Below are 27,082 nucleotides of genomic sequence, written 5' to 3' on the forward strand. Positions count from 1 at the left end.
CCCAAGGAGCACTGTGCAAGCGATAATATTGAAATGGAAGGAGTATCAGACCACTGCAAATCTACCAAGACCTGGCCGTCCCTCTAAACTTTCAGCTCATACAAGGAGAAGACTGATCAGAGATGCAGCCAAGAGGCCCATGATCACTTTGGATGAACTGCAGAGATCTACAGCTGAGGTGGGAGACTCTGTCCATAGGACAACAATCAGTCGTATATTGCACAAATCTGGCCTTTATGGAAGAGTGGCAAGAAGAAAGCCATTTCTTAAAGATATCCATAAAAAGTGTCATTTAAAGTTTGCCACAAGCCACCTGGGAGACACACCAAACATGTGGAAGAAGGAGCTCTGGTCAGATGAAACCAAAATTGAACTTTTTGGCAACAATGCAAAACGTTATGTTTGGCGTAAAAGCAACACAGCTCATCACCCTGACCACACCATCCCCACTGTCAAACATGGTGGTTGCAGCATCATGGTTTGGGCCTGCTTTTCTTCAGCAGGGACAGGGAAGATGGTTAAAATTGATGGGAAGATGGATGGAGCCAAATACAGGACCATTCTGGAAGAAAACCTGATGGAGTCTGCAAAAGACCTGAGACTGGGACAGAGATTTGTCTTCCAACAAGACAATGATCCAAAACATAAAGCAAAATCTACAATGGAATGGTTCAAAAATAAAAATATCCAGGTGTTAGAATGGCCAAGTCAAAGTCCAGACCTGAATCCAATCGAGAATCTGTGGAAAGAACTGAAAACTGCTGTTCACAAATGCTCTCCATCCAACCTCACTGAGCTCGAGCTGTTTTGCAAGGAGGAATGGGAAAAAAATTCAGTCTCTCGATGTGCAAAACTGATAGAGACATACCCCAAGCGACTTACAGCTGTAATCGCAGCAAAAGGTGGCGCTACAAAGTATTAACTTAAGGGGGCTGAATAATTTTGCACGCCCAATTTTCAGTTTTTGATTTGTTAAAAAAGTTTGAAATATCCAATAACTGTCGTTCCACTTCATGATTGTGTCCCACTTGTTGTTGATTCTTCACAAAAAAATACAGTTTTATATCTTTATGTTTGAAGCCTGAAATGTGGCAAAAGGTCGCAAAGTTCAAGGGGGCCGAATACTTTCGCAAGGCACTGTATAGTTTACGTCAGGTGTTTTTAGGCCACTCTTCCAGGTGCGTCCTTTCCTTGTGGTGTTCATCAAGCAACTTTGGGAGGGAATGACAATGAACACAACAGGCGTATTAGTTATCGTATATGCCTATACTTTATGGTGTTATGTAAAGAAAGATATGTTTACAGTCATTTCACAAATATTTTGGCCTTTAAAATGTATTGGACAAACTTTAAACGTTTTATTCTATATTACATTTTCATAACACATATTTGTTACACTATTTTGCTACATGTTCAGGTGCTTAATGTTAGGGTGTTTAGGTTATATCGGTTTGGGTTGAGGTTATGGGCTTGGATTTAGGTTGAGTCTACATTATTTTACATAGGCTAATTATGATGCTGAAGATGCTAATGAGGAAGATACAGATATCATTTTAGGCATTGGCAAGATCCAATGAACAAACAATACGAATGAACACGTTCCTCAACAACGCTGACTTAAAACTATAGTAATGTTTACATGAACTAGTTTTGAAGAGCTACCAAACGCAAAAGACCCATATTTCCACTCATATTTGACTGTTGTGCGAAATAGATTTTCCAATCTATTTGATTGGCCGAGCTCTGCTCCAAATTAGCCCGGAATGTAATATTTAATGTTAATGAAGACCAGGTGCTAGACGACCAGATGTCAAAGTGATGGATGCTTAAAAGTGTCGTAAATATTGTTTCGTTTGTCCTTCTCACGAGAAATCCAGCCATGGCCCTCTGAAACACGACTACATACGTCGTTAACCTGCGGTCATCCTCATTACGGCCGCACTAAAGTTCCAGGACCACTCAACCCTTCCGAACCTTTCAGAAGTGTTAACCTGTAAATTACTTTAATGGTGTCAATTCCATTTGGATGTGAGAGGTTAGAGTCATCAATGGGGCGCTTTAAAAAAAAAGTCCCAAACAGCGATTAGACATTTGCTAAATCAAAGAAGAGATCCCCTCCCCAAAGACAAAAAGGGAATTAATAATAGAATATAACTCACAATTAACACATCTGTGAAATTGAAATGAGTTAGAAACTAATGTTATTATCTCCAAAACGTTCCAAACAACTCAGAAACACTATCCCATAGCCTATTTAGGGCTGAAAGCTGAGCTCCCACAATGGAGTCCATACAGTGCATTCGGGAGGTATTCAGAACACTTGACATGTTCCACATTTTGTTACCGTACAACCTTTTTTGTTTACCTCATCAATAAACACATAATACCCCATAAGGACAAAGCAAAAAGTGTTTTTTTTTTATTTAAAAAAAATGTTTAAAAAAATAAAAACGGAAATATCACATTTACATAAGTATTCAGACACTTTACTCAGTACTTTATTGAAGTACATTTGGCAGCGAGTACAGCCTCAAGTATTGGGTATGACGCTACAAGCTTGGCATACTGTATTTTGGGAGTTTCTCCCATTCTTCTCTGCAGATCCTCTCAAACTCTGTCAGGTTGGGTGGAGAGGGTTGCTGCACAGCTATTTTCAGGTCTCTCCAGAGATGTTTGATCGGGTTCATGTCCGGGCTCTGGCTGGGCCACTCAAGGACATTCAGAGACTTGTCCCAAAGCCACTCCTGAGTTGTCTTGGCTGTGTGCTTAGGGTCATTAACCTGTTGGAAGGTGAACCTACGCCCCAGTCTGAGGTCCTGAGAGCTCTGGAGCAGGTTTTCATCAAGGATATCTCAGTACTTTGCTCTGTTAATCTTTCCCTCGATCCTGACAAGTCTCCCAGTCCCTGCCTCTGAAAAACATACCCACAGCTGGATGTGGCCACCACCATGCTTCACCGTAGGGATGGTGCCAGGTTTCCTCCAGACGTGACGCTTGGCATTGAGGCCATAGAGTTCAACTTTGAGAATCTTGTTTCCCATGTTCTGAGAGTCATTTGGGTGCCTTTTGGCATCTCCAAGCGGTCTGTCATGTGCCTTTTACTGAGGAGTGGCTTTCATCTGGCCACTCTACCATAAATGCCTGATTGGTGGAGTGCTGCAGAGATGGTTGTCCTTCTGGAAGGTACTCCCATCTCCACAGAGGAACTCTGGAGCTCTGTCAGAGTGACCATCGGGTTCTTGGTCACCTCCCTGACCATGGCCCTTCTCCCCCGATTGCTCAGTTTGGCGGCCAGCTGTAGGAAGAGTCTTGCTGGTTGCAAACGTCTTCCATTTAAGAATGATGGAGGCCACTGTGTTCTTGGGGACCTTCAATGCTGCAGAATGTTTTTGGTACCCTTCCCCAGATCTGTGTCTCGACACAATCCTGTCTCCGAGCTCTACGGACAATTCCTTCGACCTCATGGCTTGGTTTTAGCTCTGACATGCACTGTCAAGTGTGGGACCTTATATAGACAGGTGTGTGCCTTTCCAGGTCATGTACAATCAATTGAATTTACCACAAGTGGACTTTAATCAAGTTGTAGAAACATCTCAAGGACATTCAATGGAAACAGGATGCACCTGAGCTCAATTTCATGTCTCATAGCAAAGAGTCTGAATACTTATGTACAGTACCAGCCAAAGGTTTGGACACACTTACTCATTCAAGGGTGTTGTCTTAATTTTTACTATTTTCTACATTGTAGAATAATAGTGAGGGCATCTAAAGCTATGAAATAACACATATGGAATTATGTAGTATGCAAACATGTTAAACAAATCAAATTTTATTATAGATTTTTCAAAGTACCTACCCTTTGCCTTGATGACAGCATTGCACACTCTTCGCCTTCTCTCACCTGGAATGCTTTTCCAACAGTCTTGAAGGAGTTCCCACATATGCTGAGCACTTGTTGGCCGCTTTTCCTTCACTTTGCAGTCCAACTTGTCCCAAACCATGATTGTGGTGTTATTGTGGAGGCCAGGTCATCTGATGCAGCACTCCATCACTTCATGGTCAAATAGCCCTTACAGAGCCTGAAGGTGTGTTGAAAAACAAATCAAAGTCCCACTACGCATAAACCAGATGGTATGGTGTATCGCTGCAGAAGGCTGTGGTAGCCATGCTGGTTAAGTGTGCCTTGAATTCGAAATGAATCACAGAAGGTGTCACCAGCAATTTTTTTTTTTTTTTTTTTTTTTTTCTTACTAGGCAAGTCAGTTAAGAACAAATTCTTATTTTCAATGACGGCCTAGGAACAGTGGGTTAACTGCCTGTTCAGGGGCAGAACGACAGATTTGTACCTTGTCAGCTCGGGGATTCGAACTTGCAACCTTTCGATTACTAGTCCAACGCTCTAACCACTAGGCTACCCTGCCGCCCCACAAAGACACAGCAGTTGGAACCAAGAATCTAAAATTTGGACACATCAGACCAAAGGACAGATTTCCACCGGTCTAATGTCTATTGCTCGTGTTTCTTGGTCCAAGCAAGTCTCTTCTTCTTGTTGGTGTCCTTTAGTTGTGGTTTCTTTGCAGCAAATTTGACCATGAAGGCCTGATTCACGCAGTCTCCTCTGAACAGTTGATGTTGAAATGCGTCTGTTACTTGAACTCTGTGAAGCATTTATTTGGGCTGCAATTTCTGAGGCTGGTAACTGTAATGAACTTATCCTCTGCAGCAGAGGTAACTCTGGGTCTTCCATTCCTGTGGTGGTCCTCCATTCCTGTCCTCATGAGAGCCAGATTCATCATAGGGCTTGATGGTTTTTGCGACTACACTTGAAGAAACGTTCAAAGTTCTAGACATTTTCCCGATTCACTGACTTTCATGCCTTAAAGTAATGATGGACTGTCATTTCTCTTTGCTTATTTGAGCTGTTCTTGTCATAATATGGACTTGGTCTTTTACCAAATAGGGCTATCTTCTGTGTACCACCCCTAACATGTCACAACACAATTGATTGGCTCAAACACGTTAAGAAGGAAAGAAATTCCACAAATTAACTTTTAACAAGGCACACCTGTTAATTGAAATACATTCCAGGTGATGACCTCAAAGCTGGTTGAGAGAATGCCAAGAGTGTGCAAAGCTGTCATCAAGGCAAAGGGTGGCTATTTGTAGAATCTCAAATATAAAATATATTTTGATTTATTTAACACTTTTTAGGTTAATAAATGATTCCATATGTGTTATTTCATCGTTTCTATGTCGTCACTATTATTCTACAATGTATAAAATAGTAAAAATAAAAAAAAACACTTGAATGAGTAGGTGTGTCCAAACTTTTGACTGGTACTCTAAATAAGGTATCCGTTTTTTATTTTTAATACATGTCCAAAAAACTGTTTTAACTTTGTCATTGTAGGGTATCGTGTGTAGATTGATGAGGAACGTTTGTTATTTAATCCATTTTAGAATAAGGCTGTGACGTAACAAAATGTGGAAAAAGGGAAGGGGGTCTGAGTACTTTCCAAATGCACTGCTCATCCATTATAGCAAGTGGGGAACTGTAATGGAGTAGGTCTATAATCATCACTAACTCATTTGCCATTTTTGTAGATTTGTCAGAATCTCAAGGACCAGGAAATATACTTCGCACTGCTAACGACCCAAAACTGATTTAATTTTGGAGAACACCATTATGGATATTCGCGAAATCAGTGGCAAAATAAGGACCAAAGCGGTCCAGTCCGAGTCAACTTTTGAGTACATTCATATATAGTTAGTCGTTGGCTTAAATACATTAGTATAGGCAGGCCTAGATCGTCTGAGGTGGGCAATAAGCCTACGTCGTCTGATGTAGCTCACTAAATTGCAGTGTGACATTAAACATGGTTAGCCTCTGGTTAAACTACAAACAAGAAGCATACACAGGGATAACCATTAAGCCTAACTTGCTGTGAACGTCACAAATATTCAAATTAATAACTCCGCGTGATAGCATCAATGATAGCATGCAATAATATATTATTTTTCTTAGTAGTGGCAATACTTTTATCAAATAATAATGACTACCAACGAATAATAGGCTCACTGTAATACTTAGCCTATTATCTTAAATGTATAATAATAATATAATAACCGCAATAATGATAATAACCACAATAATAAACTTACATATTTTACCGTAATTGTCTTCTCGCTACAATCTTTAACATTAAAACATTCATCGGTGAAGGGAAATGCTACTATTTTGCATCATCTGCAAATGAGCGATAATAGCCTAATCATTCGTTGATATCAAGGTATTGCTTTGCCTATTAACATTCGCATTCTCTATCGAGCAGCATGGATAAAATACATATTTTTTGGCTCCACTAGTTTTATGTAGGCTATTTGCAACGTTTACAAATTCTCTTTAAATCACATTGCCATTTCAAGTTCGTCATGCTTTCATGTAAAATTATAATTTTAGGCCTATGTATAGGCTATTTGTTGTCTCTTAGCCTATCAACAAGGCTTAATAAGGCGAATGGAGTCCGTTTACAGCAGAAAATGCGTATTACTCTGCTCGTGTCTGTCCAATAACCTTGACGTCTCTTATACAGTAAAAGATCTTGATTGCAGTCGGACCGTTCCTTAGATGTACTGCAATAAATGATTGCCACACGATTTCAATTACGATAGTTTGATTGGGCTAAGCGACACAATTAGAATCCGGGTCTAATCCATTTAACAACGATCATAGGCTAAAGGAAAAATGAAGAGAATCCTAATTTGTTGGATTATTTATACAGTACCCCCGAAAGCAATCGCAGATAGATTAATACTGTGGCTGTTAGGAGGGAAATCTTTGGTACACACCATTAACTTCTCAGACATTCTTTCGATCAGTCTGAGTGGAATTAAAGTGCACTCATCCGCTGGTTCACATTTAGTTGAGGGATTGTTATTCTGAAACAAAGCGGGCATATACTGTATCAAATGAAGATTCCATTCCCTACATACATTTCTATTCAATACAAGATCACTAAATGTAGTCTAGTTCAAAACATGGTCACGCTGTGAATACGCAAGACGCAGAGTTGATAGAAAACGGTCAAAAGGCTTACATTTCGACAAAAACGTTGCCACTATCATGGGAAGTTGATTGGGCGTCCTGTCTGTCCTTAATATCCACCCACCCTGCTATAATTCTGGATGCTATAATATTATAAAACGACATCTTAAGATGCATATTTAGTGTTGAAAGTGTAATTCAATAACCAGGAATTACGTAGCCTGTTTCATTAGGCTACAAAATAGGGAGTAAATAAGAAACGACAATTCAAAGTTAAGAAATTGGTCGAGTTATTATATTTATTATCAATATAAATGATTAGCGTATACTATTAGTCACAGGCTATATTGGTTATATTCACATACACCTTGTACACTCATCATATTCTGCTGCTACTCTATTTAACTCTTATTATTATCTATCCTGATGCCTAGTCACTTTACCCTGCCTTCATGTAGGTTTACATATCTACCGCAAATACCTCATACCCCTGCACATTGATCTGGTACTGGTACTCCCTGTAGGCCTATACATCTACCTAAAATACCTCATACCCCTGCACATCGATCTGGTACTGGTACTCCCTGTAGGCCTATACATCTACCTCAAATACCTCATACCCCTGCACATTGATCTGGTACTGGTACTCCCTGTAGGCCTATACATCTACCTCAAATACCTCATACCCCTGCACATCGATCTGGTACTGGTACTCCCTGTAGGCCTATACATCTACCTCAAATACCTCATACCCCTGCACATTGATCTGGTACTGGTACTCCCTGTAGGCCTATACATCTACCTCAAATACCTCATACCCCTGCACATTGATCTGGTACTGGTACTCCCTGTAGGCCTATACATCTACCTAAAATACCTCATACACATTGATCTGGTACTGGTACTCCCTGTAGGCCTATACATCTACCTCAAATACCTCACACCCCTGCACATCGATCTGGTACTGGTACTCCCTGTAGGCCTATACATCTACCTCAAATACCTCACACCCCTGCACATTGATCTGGTACTGGTACTCCCTGTAGGCCTATATATCTACCTCAAATACCTCATACACATTGATCTGGTACTGGTACTCCCTGTAGGCCTATATATCTACCTCAAATACCTCATACCCCTGCACATTGATCTGGTAATGGTACTGGTACTTCCTGTTGGCCTATATATCTCTAATCATGTGTACTACTATTTTTTATTTGTATTCTTTAAAAAAAACTGCAATGTTGGGAAGGGCTCGTAAGCAAGCATTTCACAACACCCGCTGTATTCGGAGCATGTGACAAATACGCACAGATTTGATGTGATTTCTAAGTATAATTATACAAACAGCAGACTGATTGGGGCAGTATGTGTCCAGCGCAACCTCTAAGACGTGGTGGTAACGTTGTTTTAGTGCTAATCATCACGGACGTAATGTAAGCGCCTTTCTTTTTGGAACAGTGCAACCTGGACACATGTTGCTTGCTTTGCACATCTTAAGTCAATAGAGACTTCACAGCGACTGCCAAAGCACCGCTGGGAAAGCGTTAGATTCTCCTGATAGCCGATTATGTGATATAATATTATATGAGACGGATCCCACTGCTTGATAGACAGACAAGATACTTGAGACAGTTATGAACTGATAGGACGGTAGGACCGTTGTGTAGCCTTGTAGCGGGAAATTTTGGCATAAATAGAATAGTGAGAATTTGTCTTTTACATAAAAATCTATTGTCTGAGTTTCATATAGGCAGGGAATAGGTTATAAATGAAAAAACGGGCAATGTCTGCATGGAAATCGTGCACGATATAGCTTGAGTATATTATCGTGTATAATGTCATAGTATGTGTAAATAAAGGATATAGGTCAATATGATTAGAGGGAGTCAATCAGAGATAGGGGAAACACAAAACGGATGAAGTAAAAAATGTTGAACCTTTATTTAACTAGGCAAGTCAAATAAGAACAAATTCTTATTTTCAATGACGGCCTAGGAACAGTGGGTTAACTGCCTCGTTCAGGGGCAGAACCGCTAATATTGCTCGAAATTCATCCATCATTTGCCAGTCAAGGGAGTAGCCTACTGGTCAAGCGCAATCATTCCATATCGATGTATTCATATGTTGAAAATATCGATGCGGTGCAAACACTATGGTATTAAAATATTTAAAATATATTTAAAATTCAAGGTGGGTTAAAATGTGCAAAGAAAGACTTGAGATACTCAGTTTGGTCTGGTGGAGGGCGCTATACTGATTCTGCTGGACCTCTCTCACAAAACAAATGTAGCCTAGAACCAAGCAAACCCTCGTTTACTAGTTTTCTACAATGGCTTTGCCTTATACAACAACAACACATTACAAAGTATAAAATGAACAGATATTTTTCCGAGATATTTGAGAAAATAGCTCGACCAAATCTAAGCATGGGTGTTGGGAACAGAAATGTACTGCGTTGGCCCAGTTCGGCAACCTCAATATTGGCCTATAGTCATGTCGTGCAGGAAATGTTTAAACTATACGGCTGCTCTGGTGACAATGCAATATAAAATACAGTGGAATAACCAACATGATATCACGCTGGGACTAGCATGAACACACACTTAGGAGGCGTTTCCTCTTCTAAAATTCAGAATGGTCTAGAACAGGGCCTGGCTGTAGCCTTTTGGGGGCCCTAAACCAGATTTGGTTGGGAGCCCCCCACCTCGCAGCAAAACATTTTAGTGGCCCCCCTCTTGATGGTGGAGAGAAAATTTTACGTTTTATGTTATGTTTCCTGCAATTCGACACATTTTGCCATGGGGAGTAGAGGAAATATGGCAGTTTTAAAGACCCAGTGCAGTCAAAAACGTGATTTACCTGTGCTTTATATTTATTTACACTATGAGGTTGTGAAATAGTAAACATGTGGATAATGCCCTTTTTAGTGTAAGAGCTGTTTGAAAAGACCGCCTAAAATTTCTGTCTGTTTTGGTGGAATGGCGTTCTGGCCTTTCATGGTGACTTCAAAATTAATGAATAGACCAATAAGAAAAAGAGTACCAAACCTCTCTGCCAATAACAGCTAATTTTCAGTTTCCCCCTCCCAACTCAGATCACTCCCAGACAGTCCTAGCAAAATTCATGCTTGAGAAATTGCTCTTTGCCAAGAAGCAATTTGTTAATTTTTTACAAGTTTAATTGAAAACAATCACTGTAAGGTATTTAATTGTTACCCCAAAATGATTTGATATTGAGATAAAAACGGCTGCAATGGACCTTTTAAAGCACGTTTCCTGCAATTCTGACAATTTTGTAATTGTTTATGCCATGTTAATATGATATCTGAGTGAGAATGACTACCAAAATCAAATGGGGGGCCCCCTGGAAGTCAGGCCCCCTGGAAGTCAGGGCCCCAGGGCACATTTAGATAGCTGGCTAGACCTCCAATCTAAACATTGTTAGAGGACATGGCTAATTGAGTGACTCTCAGTGACTGACATAAGAGGAAAAACTGTTGATGCACAACCAAATTTAGAATTTGCACCCTGTATTCTACTACGATTATTCTCAATAGTAAATTGAGAACCGACCGAGTTCCTAAACTCCCTAGCGGCTGGAGCCCTAAGCAACCACTTATGTCGCTTATGCCTGGAATCGACCCTGGTCGAGGGGTACATTAACCCCTTTCCTCTTTGCATAAAATAATGACACGAGCCACCCCGGGAACATCCTGCATCCTGTTTATATTCACCGAGAGGGCCACATTAGTCTGCCATATAAGATCACATTATAATAACGCGTATAGGTCTACTTATACAATAACATAATGGTCGAAGGTGTGTTAACCTACCTCTATGGGAATGGTAGACGCCTGGGAAGACGACATCCCGGGTCTGGTACATCTTCCTGCACTATTTAGATGCAGTACCTACCGAACTGAAGGCACATTAGCCTTATCCTTATAAGGGCACATTAAGCTACTCAAAGACCAGTCCTGTGTTGTTTGGCACAACTAACCCCACTGGTTAGTTGATTTCATAGTTGTCGAAATATCTGCACAGTTCAAACATAAATAAATGTTTGTATTGGTACGTATTGATTACACAGTGCAATTAAAACGAGGCATAGTCCTATAATTAAAAAAAAAAACATTAGGCTATCTGATGCACTCAAAAATGTTTATTAGCTAAATCTGATCTAAACACATGCCTTAATTATCAAAATTAGTATTGAAACAGAATGATATCACCATGCAGCCAAATTAGCAGCAGGCATGCCATATGATAAGAGCCATGCATGGTTATCTTTAAAAAAATGAATATGCCTAGAACAGAAGTATGCTAAGTGCCAATGTTGATCATTTAATGGAAGCATTATCTTAGGCTAAAAAAGCACATGTCCCTTTGCTCCTGATTCTAGATTTGGTGCGTGAAGTAGAATTTGTAAAAAAAAATTGCACTATCTTGAGCATAAAATGAAAGGTTCCCGCATGGGTTACAAGCGAGATCAACAGACAGAAACGAAAATATTGAAATTGGGTTATTCCGTCAGCTGTCCGTCCTGTCGGTCTCATACATGCCCTAAAACCAGATAGTCGTGTTTAACGGATCAGGAAGGATGCGATGCGTTGACTTGCGGTCAGGACCATTCGACACGGTTAATTCTGTTTTAGTCAGCTATGATACATGCCTTAAATACCGTTAGGCCTACTTCAAATAAGCAGGGCACCGCAAGGCTTTACCCTATACCATGCGCGCGGGACATGGGAGAGCAGAGTTTAATTCATTTTTAGTCATGACGTTTAGAATGCCGCAAAAACATAGCCTATAATTATTTAGCGATTGACTATTTGACTCAAGTTTATAGCCTAATATATTGGAAAATATCTGATGAAAGAATACAAATCGTGGCAGCACTGGACATCAAAAGATTCCTGCTGATCTAATAGATGACATGATGTGCCGTGGTAATTACTGTGACTGTCATCGATAAATCGCTCGTCACCTTTAATCTCCTCAGTGTTAGGTCATTTTATACCGTAGTCGTGAAATTATAAATTCAACTATTTCGGTGGATTGCAACCCATAGTGTGAAGAAAATAAAATTCGGTTAGAATTAATAGGAGAGAGATTATACAGTTATACATAGGATGCTGTAGGATACTGTAGCCTTTTTGCTAGTTATAGGCCTACTTATGGAACACACAACGTGTAATTTCATATGGTGAATTCCTACCATATGGTTGGCTATAACAATAATAATAATAATAATAACAATAATAATACTATAGGCTACAGGAAGAAATACACAGGTAGGCAAACATGTATAAAACGACATTTTATTGCCTACCTATAACAATACAAATACAACCAATAACAACAATAATAGCCTAATCTGATGTAGGCCTAGTCCTAATATTGCTTAGGCTGTAATACATTTTAGCCTAAATCTCACTGATGAAACACGATAATTATTATCTCTGTAGGCAGTCTAAAGACCTCGAAAAGTTCGTGCGTGTATCCATTTCACATTACTCTACACACCTTGTTAACACTCATCTGTCAATGCCCAATTAACCCTTCAGATATATGTCTCACTGCGATAAGATCAAGTTAGACAAAACGTGTGAACAGAAAGAACAGGGCTAAACAGACAAGGGACTTGAAGTTCCGTCACAAGGCACTTCAGCTATTCTTATTAGAATGTTAAGGAGATGGAATGGATGGCACGCAAATTCCCTTGAGGCTCTGAGTTGGCCCCAATGCACTCGCGCCCCTGGGGAATTCGCACTTGAAGCCGGTTTGCTCATGATCCAAAGGCTAGTTTTATAAATCATAAAGACGCTACTTCAAATCTTGATAAACATTGCACCACCATCCATGGGTCTGAATAATATTAGTATAATATTAGTACACCAAAAATGCTTTTCAAATACCATCACTTCTGCAAGTATCTACAATAGCCTACTAATTGTTGAGCGGAGACCTCTGATCCCTCGGACGTGACCCTTTGTTATTTCAGTCATCGGAAGCACCTCAATGGAAACAAGTTGAGCACGTTTTCCAATGGTAAACATTATCCTTAACGCATTAGTGACTGCCATGAGCGAGCGGGGTCCAGGGGAATCGGCCATACCGGAACAAATACATCAGGAACACCCATAGAGCAGCTGGAAAACGAGCTAGGCATTTAGAGTTCAGTGATCAGTACTCTGGAATCTCTCGCTGCTATAACAGACGAGGGCCCTGGAAGACACCGACAGTAAGAAGATGGTTAGAGTCTACGCCAATCTTGACAAATGAAGTGCAGGATACGTTTGAGCACGTATCTGCGTGTAGCATAGGCCTATATGGTGTTGATCTACTGAAATGTATTTCTAAGATGGGGAGCAAACGAAGCTTACCGTTGTGAAGTGACCCTTAGCAATAAGAGAAAGAGAAAACCGTGAGCACAGGTCAACCATCGAGAGCTTCAAGAGCTAAGGTTTCTCTTGTAAACAGGAAACGAAGCGTCCGATTACCTGCGTGTGTAAAGGCGTCCTATATTGCCTGTCGGATGGGTGAAATATAGGTGCAGGGGTAGTCAGCGCATTCATGGTATGGAGGGTAGTTTATAAATTGAATAAATAAACATGACATAACAGCAAACATCCGTATCCTTTTTTGTTTCATATCCACTTCCTTGTAATACAATATTTCGTAATAACGGAGAATGTATTTGAAATATGCTATTATAAGTTATTATAACTGCTTATTTGTATAAATTAATTTGATCGAATATACAAATCGAACATTTATTCAAGCTAATCAGTCCGTTTTCATGTAACCTAGTTTATGTAGGCCAGGTTTTCTGAGAAGGCGCGTTGCAAATTCTTTAAACACTCAGTTGAATGTACATATACAACCACGGCTATATGTCGAAATATACTTTTTTTTGTATCTCAATTTTAGAAATAATAAGGATTATACACAACAACATTGAACCAAAAGTGTATTAGTAGCCTATATGGAATGAGTTATAGTAAGACCCAAAGCCCAACTCAGGCAGCAGATGTGTTGTTCTGTAGGCTACTGCTCACCGTCCATATACACCTATTTGTTTTTGGTTGTGTACTTTATAAGTCAACGCCGATACATACCAAATCAAACGATTAGTTTGCCTTGCTTTTGAGTCCGTGTCACGATGTGCAACTATTCTGAATGTCTAATGTTATGTATTTGGTTGGTGAATGAAGACAGCCAGGCACGTTACGCTATCCAGTTGAACTGAGGGAATATCAATATGCAGCCTACCAATTTTACTTTCATACCACATGAATTCCTCACTGACAATATAGGAAAACAAAATCCAAACACTTGGATTGCCACTGACTATTATATTGGGATTATTGCATTGGTGATTTATCCTGTAGTGTAGTTTATTGTTATGATTCATAATCACAATATTCATATAATTGTACTTACTTATATGTAATTTACCATTCCAGTAGAATCCAATTCATAATTGCAATTCATGGTGGTAGGTTAACACTGACTGTAGTTCCGGAAGAGAGGGGGCTGCCTTGCTGCACGAGCACACATTTTTAGACCAATAGGAAAGCTTCTACCTATAAACTCAAACTTCCATTGGCGGACCTAGCCTCGCCGAGGAGAAAAGTTTTGGAAGACCGGCCCATGATTTGTCTGGATTGAAATGTAAGCCTGTCTCTCCTGCTATCAGGAAACACATCGCGGATTTGTCCTTCTCACTACTATCGTTAGTTCGGTTAACACAGTACCCGTGGCCGGAGGAGAGCGAGGATTTGTGCTCCCCTAGACAGGTTTCCGGACACCAGCGAAACTGGACTCGGAACTGGACGGAAGGCGTAACTCCGAGATCCCAATAATAATTTGTGGACTAAACGCAATGGGTAAGTTTATATGGAAATATTGTGTGGCCGATGATGGAGTTAGTCTATAACAGGCACTCGACCGGATATTCCTACATCTTTCAAGGAACGAATTATACCTACATTCTAATGAATCAATTATGATTGTAGGCCTATGGCTTGTATAGCGATGGTATGGCTTCAAATAAAGGCCGAACAGTTTTGAGCTTCAGTTGGTTTTATTATGGGATTTTCCAGTGGCCAGTATTAATAGCCAATTAGTAAAACTATAGCATAGCTATGCGCAAAACATATTTTTACTGCAAATGTATCTTGAAATTCAAATACAACGCTATAACAATGGAGCAGTATGTTATGCACAAACTGAAAAGGTGCGGGGTTTTTATTTGCAGGGGGCTGCCTAAAGGTGGGACATGTTGTTATTTTCATCACACGCTTACTGATTCGATTCTTACGCATCTGTTTTGAGTGCATTAAATATATATATCCCAATACATTTAAGACAGTATTAATAGCCAATTAGTAAAACTATAGCATATGCTGTAAATAAGCATTTATTTGTCCTTAACGGGTTGAAAACTACGTTGCAGACCGCCTTATGTCGACTAAGGACTCAAGGAACGGGAAGCACGATTAACAACACTAGTCCTAAAGGGCCTTTACAGGCTACTACAGCAACAAGTCGTCTAATTTAAGATTTGTGTTTCATTGTGTTGTCTCTGTGTATGTTTCCATGACACCAGAGCCAGCCTTTGGAGAGGTGAACCAGCTCGGCGGGGTTTTTGTCAACGGCAGACCGCTTCCCAACGCAATCCGGCTGCGGATTGTAGAGCTCGCCCAGCTGGGCATCAGGCCTTGCGACATCAGCAGACAGCTCCGGGTCTCCCACGGCTGCGTCAGCAAGATACTGGCCCGGTACAACGAGACCGGCTCTATACTCCCGGGAGCGATCGGGGGCAGCAAACCACGGGTCACCACGCCTACAGTGGTCAAGCACATACGGACATACAAGCAGAGGGACCCGGGTATCTTCGCCTGGGAGATCCGGGACAGGCTACTGGCTGACGGAGTTTGTGACAAGTTCAATCTACCATCTGTGAGCTCCATCAGTAGGATCCTCCGCAACAAGATTGGGAATCTGTCCCAGCAGAGCCAGTATGAGTCCAGCAAGCAGTCGTCTCACCCACCACAACCAACGCTACCATACAACCACATATACTCGTATCCGACCCCCATCGGAGCCTCTGGGACCAAAGTACCGACTCCCCCGGGCATGCACTCCCTCCCTGGACACATGGCTATGCACAGGATATGGCCCTCCTCCCACTCGGTAACAGATATTCTGGGGATTCGGTCGATAACAGAGCAACAAAGTAAGCATGATTTTTACTTTGGTACACGGGCAAACCAATTGCTGTAGTAAATGGTTAAAATTAATAGGAAAACGCATGGGTTGGGGTATGTGTGTGTGTAGTGAGCCTAGTGGCAAGATGTGTAACTTTATTAATTTGGAGGTATGCAGTTAAATATATGACCAATGCACATACGGGTCTGTATATGCACTATGTTACTTACGAATAACAGATAAAAGAGTGACTATTCTGGAACGAACTGCAAACAAATAAATTGGCTAAGTATTGGTGAGTGCATACATGAGTAAAGTTTAGTTCCTAGTTCAAAGGTTGCATTAAAACAGATGGTTAAAGGAAGGCTTGCAACTAATAAGTAAGGGGCGGATGTGGAATATTAGTGGGATAATGAAGGGAAGGCGCAGCGGTGCACGAGGAGATGAACTAAAATCAAAATGAGGTGTTCAAGGCTTTGCCATGCCATGACTTACAGCCAGACATTTTGTTCTTGCACGACTTGCTTCAAAATACACTCCCCTGAAATGCAGTTTCACATGCTTTTAGTCTACCGGGCTGCTCTGTGTTGTTCCCTAAAGGCCCTATCCGAGTTTAGAAACTTGTTTTTGTTACTTACAGTCATGTTTGGACAGTTAGGTTTCACTAGTGTGCTACCACAAATGCAAGTCTGTTTTGGAAGCATTGTAAAGCAAATCTGACCTCCATCAATCATGATACATTACTGTTGTTGTGAATACCATTTTTAGTGACAACGTTTCTTGTGTTAGCAGAGTGTTAGATGTCAGTCGACCACCTATGCGCTTGTCATACCCGTGCTTCTGTCAGAAGTTAGAACGGCCTCAGGTCTCACCGCCTTGTGGATATGAACATGCCCTTTTCCTTAGTGCTTGTGTAGTCCTCATTAGATCCATGAGGCCTCGGCCATTCCATGTACTCATTTAACTCAGACAATCTAAACAACAAGGCTTCGCCCCTCAAAGGCAGCGCAGATCTTCAAGCCGAACAAGAATTCCCGGAGAGGAATGTGTTCTCAAAGGATGCCTTTATAAACAACTTATGCATTTCCAAATTATTAGCAGATGTTTGCTGCAGGTTTTGAAAGCCGAAATAAGTGTCATGTACACTGAATGACGTGAGGCCTTTTAGCGCCACAATCACTTCGCCAGCCTCGAGACTCAGGTTTTCATAAAACAAATCCCTTACTATGACATCGAACTGCTATTGGGTTTACACTACAACAGTGGATGTATACAGTAGACCTATTCTGAGACGAAGAGCGTTGACGCATATGGCGAATATTGCCGTCATGCGTAAAGATGCGTAAATCATCATAATTGCATTTGAATTATGGCGATCATTCCAAAGGCGTTGGTCATCAAATGGCACTCTCGCTCTCTCTCTCTCACACTCACACACACACACACACACACACACACACACACACACACACACACACACACACACACACACACACACACCTTTCGCATTGCACTATTTTATAGGCCAGGCCTACCATGCCATCGAGAAAAGAAGATAAAGTACCATGCATATTCCTTCCTCGAATTAACCTAAGACAGCCTTATGTCAGTGAATGATTATTTTGGAAATAGCAAGAGACCCAAACATTTTAAACCGACAAAAAATATTGAAACATATGTCTATGCACAAAATACACAACTCCAAGTAAAACCTGCTTTGTTGAAAGAAAGAAAAGGGGGCCGAGAAAAAAATGATCCAATGGTCTTCTCAAGTTACAACACTGGTGGGCTTGCTTTTCCAATTCTAAACGTTAGCACCCGTGTATAATATCATATCCATCATGTACAAAGGGGAAACGGTTAAAGTACATCTAATTTGTCCCCACAGAAAGACTGGTTTGGGTAAATGTTACTGACCATTACAGCAATGAGCTGTTCTGTTCCGTTTTGATCAGTAGGCTAAGGCAAATACACACACCACACACACACACGGGTACCAGGCGCCTTCTGTATGAAATATAAATTGACCTAGAATTAATTCAGATTTGAGATGACAAAAAGCTTTTTAAGTATAGGAATGTCTAAGCATAAAATCGCAAATGATGATCGTTGCCATTTCAAATATTTTTCGTGTCTTTGCTGGATAACTTTTTTGTTGGGGGGTTTTTGCTAAAAAGCTGTAGGGGGTGAGGTGATATGAATGCCTAGAATGGTAGATGTGAGTGGTAGCGTGAAGTCTCTTCGGTTCATCTCCTCTGACCTTCCTCTCCTCTGTCTCTGTCTGTTTTGCCCCATGCAGTTAGTGACAGTTCGTCCTTTCCCAGTGCCAAACTAGAAGAATGGAGCGTTATAAACAGGACACATTTTCCGCCGTCAGCAAGCTCTCCACTAGTCAATGGCGTGCAGGATAAACCACCGCATTCTATAGAACCTGAAGCAAAATACAAACAGGTAAAAGGAAACACATCCTTGATCAATAAAATTGCATCCTCGCCCATCTCTAACCTAATGTGTGTTAATCTCAACAACGGTGTAGTACAATATGATACCCTTCCATTTTTTGGCCCACACTTATTGTATAATCAACGTAGAGTATGTTTTCTCGGTGCTTTTCAGTCATATTTGACATGCTCTCTCCGCTGGGTGTGGGCGGTATGCCTCCAGACAAGACACCGCACCGTAGAGTGTTTTGGGCCTAGGCTAAGGGTTGTTCTTACGGTTACATTAGGCCTACTGTGCTATTACATTACTATTACGTGTTGTAGTTTTGTAACCATCATTGGCATATGATTGATTCTGTTCTGTGACAAATTAACCATGTACCTGGGACCCCATGACTCATCAATTTCCTTGCATGTGATAGCATGTTGACAAATGGACATGTACTGAGAAGCTCAGTGGCTGTCATTAGCGTAGCACGCCAAATGTAGATTTAAATTGGAACAGGTCTTGTCGATATAGCCAAACGTTGCATGGCCAAACGTTGTAGGCATAATATATTTGAGAAATGATTTTGTATTTTCTGTTGTTGAAAATCGGTGTATTTTTCAACTTTGTATTTTGCAGCCACTTGTCTTTGTCTTACAAGGTTTAGACTTTAGGGATATGAACGAAGAAACATTTTGTTTCGACTTCTCAAGCCCTCATATTTTCGACCAGTGAACGTGGCACGATGAATCAGGTCGTTGATTTACGCCATTGGACACGTTTCTACGGTTTATTTTTTGTTGCGAGAAAAGAAAATCCATAAGCATGAAACGGAGACAGACCGACTCACAAGTTAATAATAAAAGTCTAGCCGTTGAAGAAAGATTATTTAAATGTTTAAATTCAAATTTGAGTGTTTGTATATGTTATGCTTACAAGGATCATTAGGACTGCTTAATTACATTACATTTCCATATTGTCTTAGCCAATGTGCTAAAATAACTAATATTAGGCCTAATGTAAATGAAAAATAAGACTGAAGTTTAAATAATTAAAACGCAATGACACATTTAAATATTTTGACCAGTAGACTACATTTTAGGCATATTTATTAAGCCCCAATAATGATTTGCACGCTGATCTAATAGAAGTTGAAAGGCATTGCTGAAATTGTGGGTTCATTCCATCGAAACTTATCCCATGCACTAATAGGCCTATAGTCGAAGAACATATTATATTTTAGTGTGTATAAACGTTGTTTCATTCCAAAGGAAGAACATCTCACTAGACTCGGGATAGTCTTGTGTGAGAAAATATGGTGCATTTTATGTTGCGAAATAATACATCGACTGCAAACGGCGCAAACAACGTGTGAGGTGGAGGGACGAGGGAGAGGACAGGGAGTGTGAGCACGAGCGTGCATGAGGGATATAGTATGTTTAAGAAAGTGAGAGGGGGAGGGGGAGGCATGCATAATTGGTATGATATATCGTCGGAGCCACGCGATCTATCTCGAGTTATGCATGGTAACCTCAATATATTCAATAGGCTACGGTTGGATGCATCAATGGGGACAAATGATGCAGAATAGCACATGATGATGATTTAACTCCATGGGATAAAAATATGGAAAAAAACAAACGTAGCCCAATGCCCCTATGACCAGTATGCCTTTAAATTGCATAATCAGCCATAGGTCAAGTGTGTATTTTTACTTCTACGTACTTTATATTTTGCATATGTCAAAGTGTGATCTAAAGCAATCGTCAGAATATAAGAAATGCTTATAATTCGATTAATTTTCAACTATTTTGATAGTCATTTGTAACGTATGACTTTCTCTGCGTGCCACAGGCTGCTATAGGCTTATACTTGTCAATGGAAATGTATTTGTAGACGATAACTTGCTGATGACCTAAATCCTTTCAAAATGGTGCATATTCTATCCTATAGGCCCATATTTCAAAGCACAATACACATACTGCAGTTTGCACGCACTTTCAAACACACTACTCGTCCGCCCTCACCTCTTGCACACCCACAATACAACTCGAGTAGTCTTGTGGCGATTGAAGTAAGAAGTGTGGATTTTCAAAAAGCGTAAGGTCAATTGCTATATGTTGATTATGTACAAATTCAAAGATATTGCTAAAATAAGGATTATTTTTCTCAATCTTTCGAGTGTCAGCGAACAGCGCATGTAGCCTATGCAGCTGAAACCGCACAGCTATTTACTGATAAGAATGAAAAATGAAAAACTACCTCCCAATGACAGGTCCACAAAAGCATTAACAGATGAATAAAGACGAAATGTATTTTTTAAAATCCAATACACACGTAAGTATAAAAAAATGAATAGCCCGAAATCAAATAAATAAATCGTAACTTCGGGTTCTATAGACCTACAGTAGACCTACACGGAGTACCTGATGTACTTTTAACTGTACTTGAAGAATCCCAGTCCTGCGCCTACGGGGCTGAGGGTGAGCTATCATGTCACTCTTTGGAAGAAGAATGGAATCATTAACTTTCGATTTAAGGTAATGACACGCACATACATAAACAGTGCCCACGGCTCGGATGTGATGTTTAAATGCCTTTCTTCCGCTCCGGAACTCTAGAGTCTAGAGGACAGTTTTTTTTTAAAAATCAGACATAACATAGACCATTAGGTTTCATGCTAATGACAAATCACTGGTTTTGACTGACATTTTGGATACGACAGCATGTTTCCTACAGTTAAGCTTTTATTTATTATTACAACATTGAATGCATTTCAAGGCTTCTGTAGCCTAAATACCTCGAGATATTGGATTCTATTAAATATGAGAACACATTAGGCTAAAGACGGCCTTGTGCAGCGTTCTCCTATACCAGTTCAGTAGACTGCTTTCATCCGTCAACACTGATTATTTATTCTCAGTCATCTGGGTCGTTAGATGCTCTGTGCGTTAGAAAAAAATACACTGCATGGAAACGATCATCAAAAATAATGCGAATTATGTAACGAAAAAAAATTCTGAATTGTTTAAGCCTGTCTTTTCCGTTTGCCAGAATTGACTGTAGAATCGATAGACGTTAATAGAGCTCTTGCGCACAACAGGCAAGCCAAGGACTGTATATATATATTTTTTTAACATTTTAAAAGTATGACTTAACATTGAATATTGACATATAAAGGGGCGAAACAAACAAAAATTAGGCCTATGCGAAAAGCAAGTCGTGTAGAATATCATGATTTGATCGAGTGAATCTAGCCTATTCCAATAAACCTGTATGTGTGTATTTCATTATTTATCAATATCCTATAACGGGGAAAAAATATTGTATCAAATTAAGATATGGGCAACATGGGCTAGGAAAGTCTTCTTCCTGAACTATTTTCAGTTTTCACAAATTGAAATATCTTGAAAAAACTAAACATAAATTCAAAGCAGTAGGCCTAGGGAAATACTCGGTAGAAAAAGTAGATAATTTAACCTCAAACTAAAATGGCATTATGTAAATTGGCCCATAGCATTTTGCTTAGTGAAATAAAAAATATCAGTTAAATATATAGCCTCCTTAAAAACGGAAAGCGATTAGAATTGGTGTATTGCACGTGCCCCGTCATGGCTGTGGATTTCAGTCGAAAGAAAAAATATATATAAGCAATGGGTGTTTAAGTTGAGGAAATCCTGGACAAATACTAGACAGGAACGAGAAGTATGCTCACTTCTGCAGAAACCATTCTTATTCTCACTAGTTACAGAATAGACCACCCATGCATGTAATGTTGAAACAATTGTGTGAATTCTTCAAGATATGTTTTGTCATGGTGCCAAATGTTACTCATGCTTAACCCTGTACTTTTCTTTCCCTTCTTAATTTCTGTCATTCCAAATCTCCCCTGTCTCAATAAACCCTCAACTTCTCCCAACCCCTATTGTATTCAGCCCCCATTTCACATGTTGTATACCTCACCACTGTACTCTTCACCCAAATTCTAACTCAACCCTAACCCTCACCTACTCTCACTTCTCCCTCTCACTTTCCTCCTCTCTCTCTCTCTCCACTTCCATCACTGCCATACTATATCACATTTCCCTTGTGCCTCTCCTCCCCATGTCTCACCTTCTCCCTCTCCCTTTCCTCCTCTCTCACTCTCTCTCTCTCTCTCCACTTCCCTCACTGCCATACTATATCACATTTCCCTTGTGCCTCTCCTCCCCATGTCTCACCTTCTCCCTCTCCCTTTCCTCCTCTCTCTCCACTTCCCTCACTGCCATACTATATCACATTTCCCTTGTGCCTCTCCTCCCCATGTCTCACCTTCTCTCTCTACCTCTGTCTAACCTTGTGTTTCTCTCCTCTCTCTCGCTCCCTCTAACAGACCCAGAGCGGCCTGCCCGTGCACAGTGAACAGTTATGTCTCTCTACCTACCGCTCTTACCTGCGTCTCACTCACAGAACTAGAATGACATCCTACTTCAATGGTCTCACCATCCTCTCTCTCTCTCTCCTCTCCCTGACAGACGCAGAGTGGCTTGCCCACAGTGAACAGTTATGTCACAGCGCCCAGCATCCCAGCCTACCACCCTCCCACCCCAGTGTCGCCCTACATGGGGTACAGCGCCACCACGTCGGCCTATGTGACCGGTCCCACATGGCAGCCGCACAGTGGCAGTGCTCTCTATCACCACAGCTGTGACAACATCGCCGCTCCGCTGGCCTTCAAGGGTATGACAGCCCACCACCGTGACGCCATCCACCCCCATGCCCACCCCATCACCGCCTCAGCACTGTAGAACACAGACAGACGGGCCGGTCGGACGGAGAGACAGAGCGAAGAAGAGGGGGAGCAGGACAGACGGACGGGCGGATGGAGATAAGAGGAGGGAGGAAGGAGATAAGGAGAAACAAGTCCTCCTTTACCATGGGCCTGGTGCCAGCTCATTGCACTCACCTCTTCTGTATTTATATGGTGACCTCACCTAGGCCCCATATCCATCACAACATTCTCTTCCATACCAAAGACACGGTGACCTCACCTAGGCCCCATATCCATCACAACATTCTCTTCCATACCAAAGACACGGTGACCTCACCTAGGCCCCATATCCATCACAACATTCTCTTCCATACCAAAGACACGGTGACCTCACCTAGGCCCCATATCCATCACAACATTCTCTTTCATACCAAAGACATGGTGTGGAGAACTCAAGTTATCGCCCAGTTAAAGACAGGACATGGAAGGGAAACCTTGCCACACTATCTACAGACATGACACTGGTCTGTGGCCCTGCAGAAAGCTGACAGGACAGGTGTATTGAAGGACCGACTGTCTGTTTCTCATATTTCCATGGCGGAAATTGTGCCATTCTCATCAAGGACTTGCCTCTTAAACCCATTTCTGCACACTTCTCTGCAAATGTTATTAGGGACAGGAGCTAAAGTACTGTAGGACAATCACAACCATGAGGGAAAAACAACGTTTTGCATTTAAGTGTATCAGGGGTGATATCAATTGGTATTGTTTTGGATGTTTGTACTTGTATTTTTTTGGTTTATTATTTTGACAAGTTACAATCTTAATATTGAACATTGTTCTTTCACTTCTCGACTTAAATGTATCTCCATGTGTATTTATTAGACTGACTAAAAGGTACGAGGGTTGAACGGAGTACAATTATTACATCAGAAGGCCACGGTGGAAACAGTGTAGGCCTATACGGATGTTCCCAACACACTTTGACAGCCTTTGGCATTAGTCTTCTGCGTAAATGTTTGAAACGACATTATGATAAAACGGTACAGCTGCCCAGGTCCAATCTAATATCCACAATGAAATTGAATGTATCTTCATTAAAGGAAACTGTGTGGATTTGACCCGATTCTTCCTGAATTGTAGCAGATGTTTCAAAAGACATTTCAAAAAAACTCTTGTGTTTAGAAGACCTATCCCAAAAACACCTTCTGCGTGAAATAATATCCGACACACTTTTAAAAGTCACACGCGTCGTTGTGCTGAATGAAATGCAATCATTTGATACCTTTTAAGCAAGCGCTTAGTTCTTACATGAAAGATTTTTGATGGTCATAAACATTTGTCAGTGATATTAAGCTATATTGTTGGCTACGACTCGAGGTTCAGAATGGCTGAAAAATCGACATTGTTTAACAATAACTTCTCGAAACATTCTCTGTGTGTTGCTACTTTCTTTTGCCAACCTGATGTTCGCTTGCCATGAGGCGAGAAGGGCCGAATGTTGGGTGCTTGACTCCAACAGGGCTTCGGGCGTAGTCAACTCATGGCAGAGTGGGATACGTCGGCTGTCTCGTATAAAATTGACTCACTTGGAATTTGGGAGAGGAAAAACGTTGGACGGTTGCCGACGGGGTGCTCTACAACTTCGTAATCCATAGAGAATACATCTCGTTCTTTCTCCTTTCCCCCTTTATGGCATTTTGACTCTGAAGGGGTAGGCCGCATTCCAATTACGCATGTGTGTTGAATTCATTTTTGACCATTGTAACCTTCTTCTCCTACCGATAATATCTTTACCCATATTAAAATGCACAGCTTCTGGCGTAGATAACATTTATTTGTTGTAGTTTTAAATACATTTGTTCTAAAGACACACACTAGAAATGTATCAATTGTTTTTAATAATACTTTTTTCCCCCAGTCTCAATGGATTGGAAAATATTGTGCGTAAAACGTGACCAAAAGAGAGTGATTCAATGAGTGTCTCAAGAAATGTTTGACATGAGAGAAAGATGCCGTTCAGAAGGTCCATTCAACTGGATAAAGCACTCGAACCACAAGGCCACTGTTTTGGTACCTGTTTTCATCATCTAGGTATAAAACAAAAAGCCTTTGTGCCTCCAATGGCATTGTGTCTGTCTGATCGAGGGGCTGATGGAGGGAGGAGGAGAGAGAGCGTGTGTATGTATGTCGGAGTAGCAAACCGACCTCCACTCCAACTCGGAGACTAGTACTGACAAAGACATACTGTTTTGCCTGTGGTCTGTGAGGTCACCAGCCACCTGACCTAGAGTGTGTACACTCATTAAGTCCTTAGCAAACAGCCTGCCAGCAGCACCAGGCTGAGGTTGTGCTGCAGAGGTGTGTACGTGTTTGTTTGTGTGTGTGTGGGTGAGTGTGAGTGTGTGTGGTGTGTGTGAGCTTGATGAAACATGGCAGCTCCTTTACAAAGTATACTTCATTAATGTATTACATAGGCAAGGACGTCGGTTTCAGAGGTGTGTGTGTGTGTGTATATATGTGTGTGTGTGTGAGAGAGAGAGAGAAGTGTGTGTAAGCTTGATGGAACTCGGGAGCTATTTCACATTAACATATTATATATGTGCCACAAAGGAAAGGGGATGGGTGCCCAAGTCCCCACCAGCCCAGCCCGCCAGTGTTACAGCATAAACAGTCCCTCTGTTTGTGCGACAGTGTAAACATTCCTCTGTCCTTTGCAGGCCGGTGCTGATTTGACTTGGAAAGCACTCTCCCCCGCATCCAGTGGTCACGGACCGTTGCACCAGGGATCCTAGTGTTGTTTCTGACCGTACGTGAGCCACATCACAGACCTGCAGTGAGATGATCAGGAGCCCTATGTATAAAGTGTCTCGCAGTATTAGTGCTGATTTAGGATCAGTTTAGCCTTTTAGATCACAATGACAGATTGCATGGACGGGGGAGGGACGGGGGGGACGGGGGGGGGGGGGGGGGGGACGGGGGGGTGATCCTAGATCAACACTACTAGTGAGATAAACATACACTGTACCAGCCCTACTTAGAATCCCTTCAATCCATCATCAAACAACAGAGAGAACAACCCAGTCACAGCGTTCAACCTTAAGACATGAGAGGTGAGAATAGATTGGCTGTGCTACACGGTATGGGTTGATGTACACTGACAAAACAACTAAAACGCTCTTGGACAAAGTCCATTTCTTTTGGCTCATAGGAATGAAACAAAAAATATAACCACGTTCAATTAAGCCAATACTTTACCTTTTTTTGTTGAATAATAATACATGGGACTTATATAACGCTTTTCAATGACCCAGAGTCGCTTTATAATAGTAGAAAAAAAAACTATTAAAACAATGCCAGAGTAACAGCCAGAAAATCTATGATCCAAATGTTTGTAAACAACCATAACTAGTTTGATGTAAAACTATGGGTACTCTTTAGTCTAATCTGGGCACCCTTCAGGATAATGTAGGTCAAACGTTATGGAAGTGAGGTCTAATAGGGAAACTGTCGTTTTAAGAATGAAGGGGGGGGGGGAACACATGTTGTTAATTAATGATGTTGAGTCTGCCTCCAAATGTCATATGGTTATCTTTACTCCACTACACGCAATCAGAAACAAGACAAGCTCCAACTAAAGTG

The 27,082-nt window shown here is 41.0% G+C and overlaps 1 protein-coding gene across 2 annotated transcripts; it reads left to right on the top strand.

The window, feature by feature from the left end:
• The first annotated feature begins 12,478 nt into the window (after window positions 1-12,478).
• On the top strand, window positions 12,479-24,559 carry pax9 (paired box 9). 2 transcript variants are annotated; one of them, XM_036954586.1, is made up of 4 exons: window positions 12,479-14,939; window positions 15,662-16,291; window positions 18,563-18,714; window positions 23,205-24,559. In XM_036954586.1, the coding sequence occupies exons 1-4, from the start codon at window positions 14,936-14,938 to the stop codon at window positions 23,475-23,477; spliced, it is 1,059 nt and encodes a 352-aa protein (XP_036810481.1). In that variant the 5' UTR covers window positions 12,479-14,935; the 3' UTR covers window positions 23,478-24,559. The 2 variants fall into 2 exon arrangements, with proteins under 2 accessions (XP_036810481.1, XP_036810482.1); XM_036954587.1 differs by lacking the exon at window positions 18,563-18,714 and having other exon boundaries at window positions 13,809-14,939; window positions 15,662-16,248.
• Window positions 24,560-27,082: the final 2,523 nt, after the last annotated feature.

The sequence above is a fragment of the Oncorhynchus mykiss genome, chromosome 19 (assembly GCF_013265735.2).
Source record: "Oncorhynchus mykiss isolate Arlee chromosome 19, USDA_OmykA_1.1, whole genome shotgun sequence".
NCBI classification, from domain to species: domain Eukaryota; kingdom Metazoa; phylum Chordata; class Actinopteri; order Salmoniformes; family Salmonidae; genus Oncorhynchus; species Oncorhynchus mykiss.